General features: G+C 42.7%; 1 protein-coding gene across 2 annotated transcripts in view; it reads right to left on the reverse strand.

Moving 5' to 3' along the window:
- Positions 1–12500, reverse strand: part of ift172 (intraflagellar transport 172) — a 63314-nt gene that overhangs the window by 13687 nt on the left and 37127 nt on the right. For both annotated transcript variants that reach the window (XM_084081785.1, XM_084081784.1), the window contains exons 30-33: positions 11463–11605; positions 10567–10660; positions 8923–8987; positions 1489–1669 (exon numbers count right to left, since the gene is read on the reverse strand). In XM_084081785.1, the coding sequence (XP_083937911.1) occupies positions 1489–1669; positions 8923–8987; positions 10567–10660; positions 11463–11605 (483 nt within the window). The remainder of the gene's footprint in view (positions 1–1488; positions 1670–8922; positions 8988–10566; positions 10661–11462; positions 11606–12500) is intronic.

The raw sequence follows: 12500 nt of genomic DNA on the forward strand, positions 1-12500 counted from the left end.
CGGCGGTTAGCCGCTGTGAAGTGCGTCGGCCAAAGTTTCTGCTCTGAATAATGAAATGAGAAATATGAGAAAATTAATGCTGCTGTGCTCCTCTGTGTCCGAGCTGCAATTAAGGTTGGACTTAACATGCACACTAACACACACCCGTGCACCCACACACACACACACAAATGCATGCACGCAAGTGCATACTGGCAATGCATACATCACACGCATAAACACAACGCATACAGATAGACAGATGCACCTCCAAAGCAGATTGAGCTAAGAGAATACAATATGAAGCCCAGTAATCAAAATAGGCAATGTTACAAAATAATAATAACAGCTGACGCTTGAGGAGAGTGAAAAAAAAGACAAAGTTAGGAGGAGATAGAGAGAGATAAGAGAGAGTGAGGGGAAAAAACAACGTTCTCTTTTTGCTCTCCCTGTTGTAGAGGAAAGAGCTGGCTCGGTTGGTTAGTGGTATATGGGAAGAGATCTGACAGAAAAATAAATTCCCTCTCTCTGTCCACACAAACACAATGAAATCTTGAAAATAACAGGCAAAGGAAACAGCAAAACATCATTCTCTTTGACCATATAATATACTGTATATTCTTTGGGCTGCACTAGCGGCCAGGTCTTTACTGGGGTATTGTTTTCATGTAAGCTAAGGCTCGATAGCCTTCATATTAAAAAAAATCCAATCAGATAATCCGTTCATTTCCTCAGCCCTGTACAATGATTTCTGCTGAATTAATGTAAATGCACAATCTAAAAGAAGCACTGTTCCCAGACAAGGAAAAAAGCAAAATTCACACACAATTTCACAAAAAAAACAGAACACACCCAAAATACAAGGTGATTCTGTTTAAAGGTAGTCAAAGACACTCCCCTAGCTGCACCGTGTGATATTTTTGATAGTCACAACGAGGTCGGAAAATAATAAACGCTGTTTTCGCTGACATAACAAAAATATCACTATGTTCAGTACAAGTGTTGACTTTCCATGTCCTTCCTCTCTACAGCATGCTCCTCCAAAAGCTTTGGGCTTCGCTTCCAGATCTTGGCACCTCCATAGCTGCTCACCTCCTCCTATACCCATGTTTCCCACTATGGTGGATTAGCTAGCGCAGGATGACCGCTATAGTGGCTACGTTTGTCTTGCTCTGTTGGGCACATATGAGGGGAGAGCTGGCATGTTTTTACATACAACAAGGTAATTCCCCTATACAGAGGCAGCATTATTGCACAATATTATGTCAACCACATGAACCCTTGTGTCACAATTCTGGGCATGTCATAATATTCTATAACATTCTGCGGAAATAGGTGAAGAGATTTGTTGTAGAGGGATAAAAGAAGGGGAACAATAGAGAGCGTGGGGACCACAGTCAACAACGTAGAGTGGTTAAATGTCTGTCATTTCAGTATGTCTATGCCATGTATTGTGTTTACGACACCATTTATTTTTTCTTTTACTGCCGTCCTGGCTATTCCAGTTACCTTATAGTACTTGACAGCAAGTTCAGGTCTCTGGGCACGAAGCAGGAAGGCCTCAGCCTTCTGGAAGTCCTTCTGTTCAAAGCACAGCTTGGCCTGGCCGACCAGGACCTCACACACGCTGTCTGGGTCGTGACTCTCTGCCACGCGCTGGGCGCTGGCCCAGTCCTGGTTGTGCACATACCTGGGACACAAATACATGCATGTGGAAAACATGCAGGAGTTCACAAACACACAGAAAAAAAAACAATATTAGACCTCTTGTCCATACTTTTTTTCAAGAACGATTTGCAGATACAAGCAATCCACATTTAGACTTTAAATAATTTACATTTATATTAAGTCTTTAAAAAATACCTTCTATTTTTGATTCTCTGCCACAGCAATATTCATGGCAAATGAAGCATTCATACTGTACGTGAGTTTGTTAGCCTGAAGCCTCTCTCTCTCTCTCTCTCTCTCTCTCTCTCTCTCTCTCTCTCTCTCTCTCTCTCTCTCTCTCTCTCTCTCTCTCTCTCTCTCTCTCTCTCTCTCTCTCTCTCTCTCTCTCTCTCTCTCTCTCTCTCTCTCTCTCTCTCTCTCTCTCTCTCTCTCTCTCTCTCTCTCTCTCTCTCTCTCTCTCTCTCTCTCTCTCTCTCTCCCTCCCTCGAGTAAAGACTCCATTCCACACTCTCTGCTCCTCCGTCAGTGCAGCCATCTTGAGATCAAACACTCACCCGTTGACACCCAGTCCCCTGCACCCCCCTTCTGCTCCCCTACAACCACAACAAATCTGACACACACCCACCCACACACACAATGAACCGGGCGGCTGGTGTGTGTGGAAGAGAGAAATGTTACATGTATATGTGCATGAAGAGGCTGTTTGTGTGCGTGTGCGTGTGTGTGTGTAGAATCACATTGACTAAGCTATTGTCACCAGTGGCTGCCAGTGCTCTTGAAGTCTTAAGTCTGACTCCTAATACACAGTATATATATACAATTTCCTTTTAACATGGTTAAATAGTAAAAACTCACTCAATCCATCATGTATGGATTGGCATGTTCAGTGTACCTTCTATGTCAGTGGTTCTCAACCTGTGGGTCAGGACCCCCAGGGGTTCCCCACATGATTTTGGGGGGTCCCCAGATGACAGTTAAGAGACAATTTAAGGACTATTAAGACCTTTAAGACCATTACTGCATCAAAAGTAATCAACATACTGTGTCCTATAAAATGGTCAAACATTGGCCAAATTGTCAAATAATATAAGAAAGAGGCAAACATTTTGAAAATATATCTGATCTACAAGCTTTTGAGCTTTTTTTCCGGCTATTTGCACAATATTTATCTGTGGAACTGAGTCAAACAAAATGTAATGCCTCAACTCTATAATTCCAAGTGCTTGTCAGTGTGGGGGGTCCCCAGTTCAAATATCATTATTCTGGGGGACTCGACCTGAAAACGTTGAGAACCACTGCTCTATGTCACTGCTGACACAATATAAAATGATAGGAAGAATAGACTGTGAGCTGCCAACTGACACAGAGACAGACTGGTGGCATCATTAGTGAGTATACCTACAGTAGCTGGCTTGTGTATCTGTGTTGTCCCAATTAGGAGGATCCAATTACAATTTTCAAACTTCTGAGAAAAATCCTTCCCATTATACTTGTTTGGAGGAACATAGCAGGCCACCTTTGATGTTTAGTTTCAGGAGTCTTATATGTATAGTATGCATTGCACTGGGCAATATACCAATATTATATCCATATTGTGATATGAGACTAGATATCATCAGGGATTTGGATATTGTAATAAGTTTCGTGAGATGATAAAAGTGTTGTCCTTTCCTGGTTTTAATCACTTAAAGGGTAAGACCACTTTGGTAGAGGTTTGGGTTGTGTAGTTACCTTGCCATGATGTAACTCCAAAGGTGGCCAAGAAATAAAAAATAATTGCTCCATTGATTAGAAATTGATAATTCAAAATTTGCTCCTCATTGACTTACATTGTACGGTAAAACAGCTCTCAAAGTCACTCTTTTAGCACATAAATGAACCCAAACGTAGCTGATTCAGACAATATAGAGCATCACCAAACCCAGTACTGTTTGTTTTTTTAATAAAAATGTCAACTTCCTGTTGATTTTACTATTTGAAGATCTGGATCCGGATCCGCCGATCCAGTCCGGGTTTTCTACTTATACCCAGGGGGCAAAACCCACATTTTTTTAGGGTGCTGCATTTGCCCTGCCATAAAAGGTTGGCCACCAGAAATAATATCTATGACCCTCTAGGATCACAATCTATATGGACAACCCGGTCAATTTTTTGCTGGAAATCCAATATGGCCGCCTCAATATTGGCCCCTATCAGAAAATAGCTTTGGCGATAACTTTTGAACCAGATGGGCTAGAAATGCAAACTTGGTGTCTATTTCGTGGTTTCAGAGCATGGGAAACTCAATGGAATACTTATCTTTATGATTAGGTGTGTCTGGACCTTTACTTTGCATATTTCCAAGATGGACGCCACCCAAAAATTAGTTTTACTATGACTTTTACAGTGACAGCTAACTGTTATGGCAAAAAGTCTGCTTTTTAAGCAATATGAACACATTTGGTCAGTTTCAGCTTTCATTTCTATGTTGTCAATATGGCTGCAGTCATAAATAATGTATGGTATTAAATTTTTGCTCAGATTCTATCTATAGTTGTGGGGATGATTGCAGAGAAAAATCTGAGAAAAAGCCCACAATTTATCTTATGTATCATTTTAATAAACTAACTACAATATAAACAGACACATGCACACTCCAAGACTTGCCAAAAACTTCAACTTTAGGGCTATACAAATTAACATAGTGGTATATGCATTCAAGTAACATAATAAAATATAGACTACTTAGTGACAAACAGAGTAAAAGCGAGTTGAGGTTGCCTACAAAAGGTTCATTTTGACCTCTATGGTGCTGTCTTGCCTGCTTCTAAAGCCAATGATACTATGGTACAATGCTATTCACTGTCACTGTTGTCACGTGTTGCACTCTGCATCATGTCTCCAGTCCCTGGCAACGGCATCCTAAGTAGCATGGAATTTCCAACCAACTGCAGTCCTCTGGGCAACCTTCCTGGAGATGTCAGATATTCTCCAAAGGTTTATCTACTACGATCGGGAAGGTGACTGGACAGGACATCTCTGTGAATCAGCAAGAACGATACCCTACCTCACTGCAGCAGGCCACTACAAGTACGGGCAGCAATCTTTACCTCTGTATTTGGCTGAGATGAAGAAACTACCAGAAACAGCTTCAGAGGTACATGAAGCACTGATGGCAGGTGTATTTGTTGGCAGACGAGCAGATGGCAGCCACAACAGTGTTGCTCTTGACATGCTACTGGAGCAGACCTATAATGCTGATGCCAAGGAAGCAAGCGGTCTGGATGGCATTACACTCAGCCCTGCTGCCCGGACAAAATGGGTCTACACAAAACCACTCACTGCAGCTGTCTCTGCAGAGCTCAAGTCTATGCTCCACCTCCACTCCTCCAACCCACACCATGAATCTGGTCAGAGTAGTGTAACCCGGGATGCAGAGATGGTAGTCAAGGTCATGGCAGCAGTGGAGACTAACCCATACAGTCATCATCCATGATCAACATATCTACAGGACAGTGTGCTGATTCCACAGTCAAGGACGACTTGATGAGTGTGAAAGAACTGGGTCTGAAGGCACTGTGTGAATCACTGTCCAGTGATCAGAAGAAGACAAGCATAATGAAGCTTAACACTTTCCACACTCAAAACACAAAATCCAAAAAAATCGAAGGCGAAAACCTCAGCACCTGGCAAGAGCAATGAAATTACTGCCCTCCTGCGCATGACCCAAATCATAGCCAGTGGTGGAGAACTCAACCTTGTTGACTTTATAGGCAACCACGAGTGCAGTGACTTCCCCCCTTCCCTCTTCCAGGAAGATGGCAGGATGAGAACAGGTACCAAGGCAAGCCTTGTGAAGGTCCTGAAAGAGGAGACCAAAGTTGCATGCATCCCTGACCTGCCTACAGAAGACAGAAAAACAGCAGTAGTTATTTATGCCATGTATGCCATACGAAGCATTTGGAACAATCGCTGAACGATACCAACATCTGCTGTTGAATGATGTGCCTGCTGGCACAGAGATCATTCACTTCTGTTGTGACCGGTACAGTGGACCTAGTCTTAAGACAGCTGAGCAAGAACACAGATATGCTCGACCAAAACCTTCCAAAGAATATGAAGTCAGTATGCATTACACAGCTCCAGATCCTCGGGAGTTTTTTTGCTGTGTCAGCTAACAAGGCAAACCTATTGAGTTTCCTCTGTGACGAATGGTGTGAAAATGAGAAAAGTCGGCCCTTGGTCCAACACATCTTTACCTGGGTGGGGGGTTTAAAGAAGAGACAATGAGTGTGGTGATCAAGGAGGGGTCTATTGAAGATGTCCCTGCACTAGAATCCACACAACAGGAGGCTGATACAAGAATAATACTCCACATCCTGTACAGTGTCCAGAATGACAAAGTTGACAGAGTTGTCATCCATGCCAAAGACACAGACATCATCATCATGTGCCTTTACTATAAAGCAACCCATCTCAGATGCCTTCCAGAGCTGTGGGTGAGAACAGAGAAAAATGCATACCTTCTTATCCATCAAATGGTATCAGCACTGGGGCTCGCACAGTGTCGTGCCCTGCCCTTTATCCATAGTTTAAGTGGCAGAGATACCACCAGCTATCCCTTCTTCACTAGGAAGAAGGCATGGTTCAAGGCCAGCATGTGTCTGGATCTCCCTGCACTTGAGGAGTTTGGTGAAAACTCTTCTGATTCCCTCTCAGATGACGTCATCAATCAGGCACGAGACCTCACAATTGCTGTATATACATCCAAAGCGGACCACCCGGAGGATTTTGACCTGAGTAAGCTTAGAGTGTACAAGTTCCTCAATAATAGATCAACCCTCTTAAAGCTGCTGCCGCCGACAGAGAATGCCTTTGACCTGCACCTCAGAAGAGCTGCTCTAGCAACCATAATAGATAAATGTGCACACATCGCCAAGCCGAATATTCCCTCTTTCGCAGAGTATGGATGGTCTCTCAGTGCTAGCAATGCAGTCCCCCTTGCATCTACATGCAGCTGTATCAAAGGCTGCCAGAAAAACTGTTCCTGTGCAAAGAAGGAAATTCCATGCTACTTAGGATGCCGTTGCCAGGGACTGGAGACACGATGCAGCGGGATCAGTGCAACACGTGACAACAGTGACAGTGAATAGCATTGTACCATAGTGTCATTGGCTTTAGAAGCAGGCAAGACAGCACCATAGAGGACAAAATGAACCTTTTGTAGGCAACCTCAACTCCGCTTTTACTCTGTTTGTCACTAAGTAGTCTATATTTTGTTATGTTACTTGAATGCATACCACTATGTTAATTTGTATAGCCCTAAAGTTGAAGTTTTTTGGCAAGTCTTGGAGTGTGCATGTGTCTGTTTATATTGTAGTTAGTTTATTAAAATGATACATAAGATACATTGAGGGTTTTTCTCAGATTTTTCTCTGCAATCATCCCCACAACTATAGATAGAATCTGCGCAAAAATGTAATACCATACATTATTTATGACTGCAGCCATATTGACAACATAGAAATGAAAGCTCAAACTGACCAAATGTGTTCATATTGCTTAAAAAGCAGACTTTTTGACATAACAGTTAGCTGTCACTGTAAAAGTCATAGTAAAACTCATTTTCGGGTGGCGTCCATCTTGGAAATATGCAAAGTAAAGGTCCAGACACACCTAATCATAAAGATAAGTATTCAATTGAGTTTCTCATGCTCTGAAACCATGAAATAGACACCAAGTTTGCATTTCTAGCCCATCTGGTTCAAAAGTTATCGCCAAAGCTATTTTCTGATAGGGGCCAATATTGAGGTGGCCATATTGGATTTCCAGCAAAAAATTGACCGGGTTGTCCATATAGGTTGTGATCCTACTGGGTCATAGATATTATTTCTGGTGGCCAACCTTTTATGGCAGGGCAAATGCAGGGGGGTACCCTTTGCCCCCTGGGTATTATTAAAAATGGCAAAATCAACAGGAAGTTGACATTTTTATTAAAAAAAAAAACAGTACTGGGTTTGGTGATGTTCTATATTGTCTGAATCAACTTTGTTTGCGTTGGTTTTTGTGCTAAAAGAGTGACTTTGAGAGCAGTTTTACCGTACAATGTAAGTCAATGAGGAGCATATTTTGAATTATCAATTTCTAATCAATGGAGCAATTATTTTTTATTTCTTGCCCACCTTTGGAGTTACATCATGGCAAGGTAACTACACAACCCAAACCTCTAACAAAGTGGTCTTGCCCTTTAAGGCCTATCGCAAAGCGTTGTGAGCTTGTAGATCAGCTATTTTAGCTATTTATCAATATTTCTGAAAGCTTTTAAATAAGATTTGATTTTGTCCATATAGCCCCAGCTGATGAGTTTGCACGACTCTTTTAGGTATAAATAATGGTCTTTTCTTATGATGTGATCAGCCAGACCACTTTGAATATATCATGCAAATGTTTAAAGCGATGTTGAACTTTGGTAGAACCATGCGTTGTATAGCATCTATATCATCTTTGCTTCTGTACTCTGTGATCAGGAACAGGAAGTACAGATTCCATTGACGGTTATTGTATAGTAAAGCAGGTATTGTATCAAAACAATGAAAAAAAAAGAAAAACAACTATAAGAAGAGCTTTTAAATGTTTTTTTGTAAATGAATGCCCTACTTCATCATCCAAGAGTGTCGCACAAAAGTAGTGAAAATAGCAGATCTACAAGCTCACAACGCATCGCAAGCAAAGCAAATTCTGCCATTGAGAGTGAACGGAATCACAGCTTCTGGTTAATCGATCATGGAGGACAATATTTGGACTTGCATTATGGCCAGGTACGGTAGCTATGCAAAGGCCATCACCCAGGTGCTGGACACACAGCGATGAACAGGAAAGAAATAAAGTCTGCAACACTGGTTATTCTCAGCTCCACTTGTTTATTGCTTCAATGTTTTTGAAGCAATAAACAATAGGTAGCTATGCATCCCAAGGTGCATCCCAAGGTTCTACCAAAGTTCAACATCCCTTTACTTTTGGTTCGGAAACCAAAAGTGGTTTGTGAGATGTTCTGAGAGGTTATCGACAAAGAAATATTGTGGTATTTAGTCATAAAGGTTTCTGACATTATGTCGAAAGTGAAACGCACTGTGGGGAAAAAAACAATATCAAAAAAGCGGTTGCAAAAATGCTGAGCCATTTCTGTCATTTATGTGTCGTGCTTCTAATTCCAGTAGCATGCTGAGTTGTGCTGATATTAGCGCTGTGGCTGAGCTAAACATGTTAGCGGACTCTGTCGTCATCATCATTACTTACATCAGCACAGCTTCTTTGGGCTTTGCCGCTTTGATGAACTCTGTCTCAGCCTCAGCGAACTTTCCCTGGGAAAAGGAAACATTGCAACCGATTCTGGATTAGCATCATACACCTGAGATGTACGGTTGCGTCTTGAAAAAAGGGAGGTAGATTTGGGCCTGCGAGAATCAACGAAAACACATGGAGAGCGACCGTAGTTGCTAATGAGGTTTTTGAAGTCTGACAGCTAGAGGATGTGCCGAGTTCACAAACAGAGGAAGAATAAAGGCTGTGGTTGGCAGAGAGTGAGACACAGATACACAACTAATTACTTCAACTAGAATGAAACATTATAAATAGTAGGTATCTCATGGGAGAGGGATTGTACCAATGCCATCATAAAGTTTGTCTCAGCTACAGTATAATTCATGTAATCAGGCACAAAATATGGCGCAAAACCACTATCTGCAAATAACTACCTTAATAATTATTTATCACATGGAAAAAGACAGAAATGATTCAAATGAACATGACTGTTTCTCTGCACCGAAGAGACTTTGGATCTGTAGTGGCTAATCACAGTTTGGATGTTACTTTTTAATTTCCCTAGATGGAGAGATCAGCTGTGTCAAGACGCAGGTGATAGCAAGTCAGCAGGAAAGGAATCGCAATTCTATTATAGTATGAACTGTTTAAATGAACTTGCTGAACTTCACCTTCACTCATTGAAGGTGATGATGTCATAAACAATGCCGTCGTGTCAATATTGCCTTTGTTGGTTTAGTAAGAATAACCCAGTTATTACAATTACCATATATATATAGAAGTAAGAATAACCCAGTTATCCTTACTTTTATATTAAGGTAATCGTCACGATAGAACCTCTTTCACAGGAGCCAATTTGACAGGCACTGTTAATGCAGCCTTAAGGTAATAATGTTAATTGTGGAAGCGTTTCATTTAGGTGTTTCTGTGTGCTATTAGGATGGCAACTGAACTGGAGTTGTTCTTGTTGGCCTGGCACACAGTAACACACTGTGGCGGCAATGGCTCAGGAGGTAGAGCGGCCATCTGGGAACCGGAAGGTTCCTGGTTTGATCCCTGGCTCCTCCTGATTTGTGTATGTCAAAGTGTCCTTGAGCAAGACACAGACTCTCTAATCTCGCAATCTCTCAGTGGTGCTGATCTCTGTCAGCACCACTGCCTTTAACATGTAGTGTTTGTTGTTAGTAGGAATAAACACAGAAGCACCCGGGAGGAAGTGGACTAAGAAAAGGGAGGAGCCAAACCAAGTTCCTGTTTCTTTGCTGGTGCTTTTGCATGTTTGCTTCCATCACCACCTCCATGTGTGAATGGGTGAATAAAATGTACACTGTAAAGCACTTAGTATAATGGTGCTATACAGAAGAAATACCAGAATAGACCATTTATTTTAAGTGAAACAGACCAATTATTACCTTCAGTGCGTTTACTTGTCGAAATGTCTACTGGGTCTATTGCTCAAAGATTATCCATGGGTGTGGTTTTCTTTTGAATCAATTGGGACATGTCCCAACCACTTTTACCAAGTAGTGGTTCAAGGACATACAGTTTCAACAAGCAGGAGGATGTACTGTAAGTACTGTAAGTTCAAATAGCATAATGTGTTCTGAGAATGTGGCATACCTCGTCCTCCATGAACATGGCATGTTTAAGATGAATTTCAGGGATCTTCTGTTTGCTGGACACCCGAGCCAGCTCATAGGCAAAGTCAAACGAACTGATTGAGAAGAGAGAGAGAGAGAGTCAGGGAGAGACGGAGAGAGAGAGAAGAGAGAGAGAGAGAGAGAGAGAGAGAGAGAGAGAGAGAGAGAGAGAGAGAGAGAGAGAGAGAGAGAGAGAGAGAGAGAGAGAGAGAGAGAGAGAGAGAGAGAGAGAGAGAGAGAGAGAGAGAGAGAGAGAGAGAGAGAGAGAGAGAGAGAGAGAGAGAGAGAGAGAGAGAGAGAGAGAGAGAGAGAGAGAGAGAGAGAGAGAGAGAGAGAGAGAGAGAGAGAGAGAGAGAGAGAGAGAGAGAGAGAGAGAGAGAGAGTGGCTATAAGAACACTTCTGGTCCACAGCAGATGAGTGTATTTCACATAAATGATAAGTGCATGGATAATTGCGTGCTTCACTTCTAGCGGAGGCTGTTTATCTAGTCAACACTACAGGAGATAAACTATCACTGAGATGTATGCAACTGTTTGTGTGTGTCTTTTCTGGCAAATTACAGTAGCAGGTGGTGCTTTAGCAGGAGATTGTGGGTGGTGTGAGTTGGAATAGAGTGGGTGAACAGGGAGGATTTTGGCAGAGGGCCATTGGGGCCATTTGGGTCGAGGTGAGATTGGGTGATGACATCAACTGGGTACACAGTGAGAAGACCAGCACAGGATCAGCATGACAATGTCATAAAATGCCACAGCAACGTTTGGCTACAGATGCTCAATTGGATGCGTGGGCATTAAAAAATACGCCATTACATCATTTTGGAGAGGATACTAGGCCTGTTGGCGACAGTGACACACGGTGCATTGCCGGCTACTCACCAGTTGTCTGAAGCAAAATCAATGGCATACTCCAGCAGGGCGAACTTGCTGAGCAGCTTGACGGCAGCCTCCCCGCCCAGGCTCTTGGCCCACAGGTAGGCAACCTGCTTCTGGGCACTGGCCCCTCCGTGGCTCTTAGCCACCTGACACACACACACACACACACAGGTTGGGGGAGAAGGACAGGAGGACATAGAACTGATTAATATGCAGGCATACATCATTTCTGTCTCACGTGGCCAACAACATCGGGGGCGGGGGGACAGGTTGCACAGAGAGAGAGAGAGAGAGAGAGAGAGAGAGAGAGACAGAGACAGAGACAGAGAGAGAGAGAGAGAGAGAGAGAGAGAGAGAGAGAGAGAGAGAGAGAGGAGAATAAGACAGGAAATGGAGAGATCTCCACAGAGAGATGACACAGATGGGGAAGCACAGAGGATCCTTATCTGGAGCTGCTGCATACTGTAACACATGGGCCGACAGAGGTTCAGACGTTCAATTTGGCAGGATTTGATAATAAAGTGCCAGTGTCTATAATGAAATAAAGTGGCTCTAATAACCTCTCAGCGTCTGTACTACCGGTGTCAGTGGGGTGGGGGCGACGGTGGGGAGAGTCATGTGCAAAGGCTTCATGTATTACTAGTGAACTACTGTATGGCGCTTTGTATGAATGAAATTCAATGACCTTCACTGTTCAGTGTGAAACCTGCACGCTATGCAGATGGCGGGGGCGGACAGACCACTTTGACAGTAGTGTGTGTCTGGTGGACGCTGAGCCCACCCTGGAGGGTCACATATTTGATGGCTGCGTGGTGGCACCCTGCGAGCTTTCCTGTTAATGACTGCTTTCACACACACTGACTGCATTGCCTATTCTAATAACCCGGTTTACAGGGTTTGATTTTTAACAAATATATTTTTTTTAATCCTGTGATGTGCTCTGCTGTATGCGGTGTAACATTTTTACAAAAAACAACAACAATGGAGGGAATCCAACTAAGCCTAAGGTTTTTTTAACCTATCTTCATGGGATTCTTCCTC

This window comes from Gymnoscopelus microlampas (genome assembly GCF_963454915.1).
Source record: "Gymnoscopelus microlampas genome assembly, chromosome: 16".
NCBI classification, from domain to species: domain Eukaryota; kingdom Metazoa; phylum Chordata; class Actinopteri; order Myctophiformes; family Myctophidae; genus Gymnoscopelus; species Gymnoscopelus microlampas.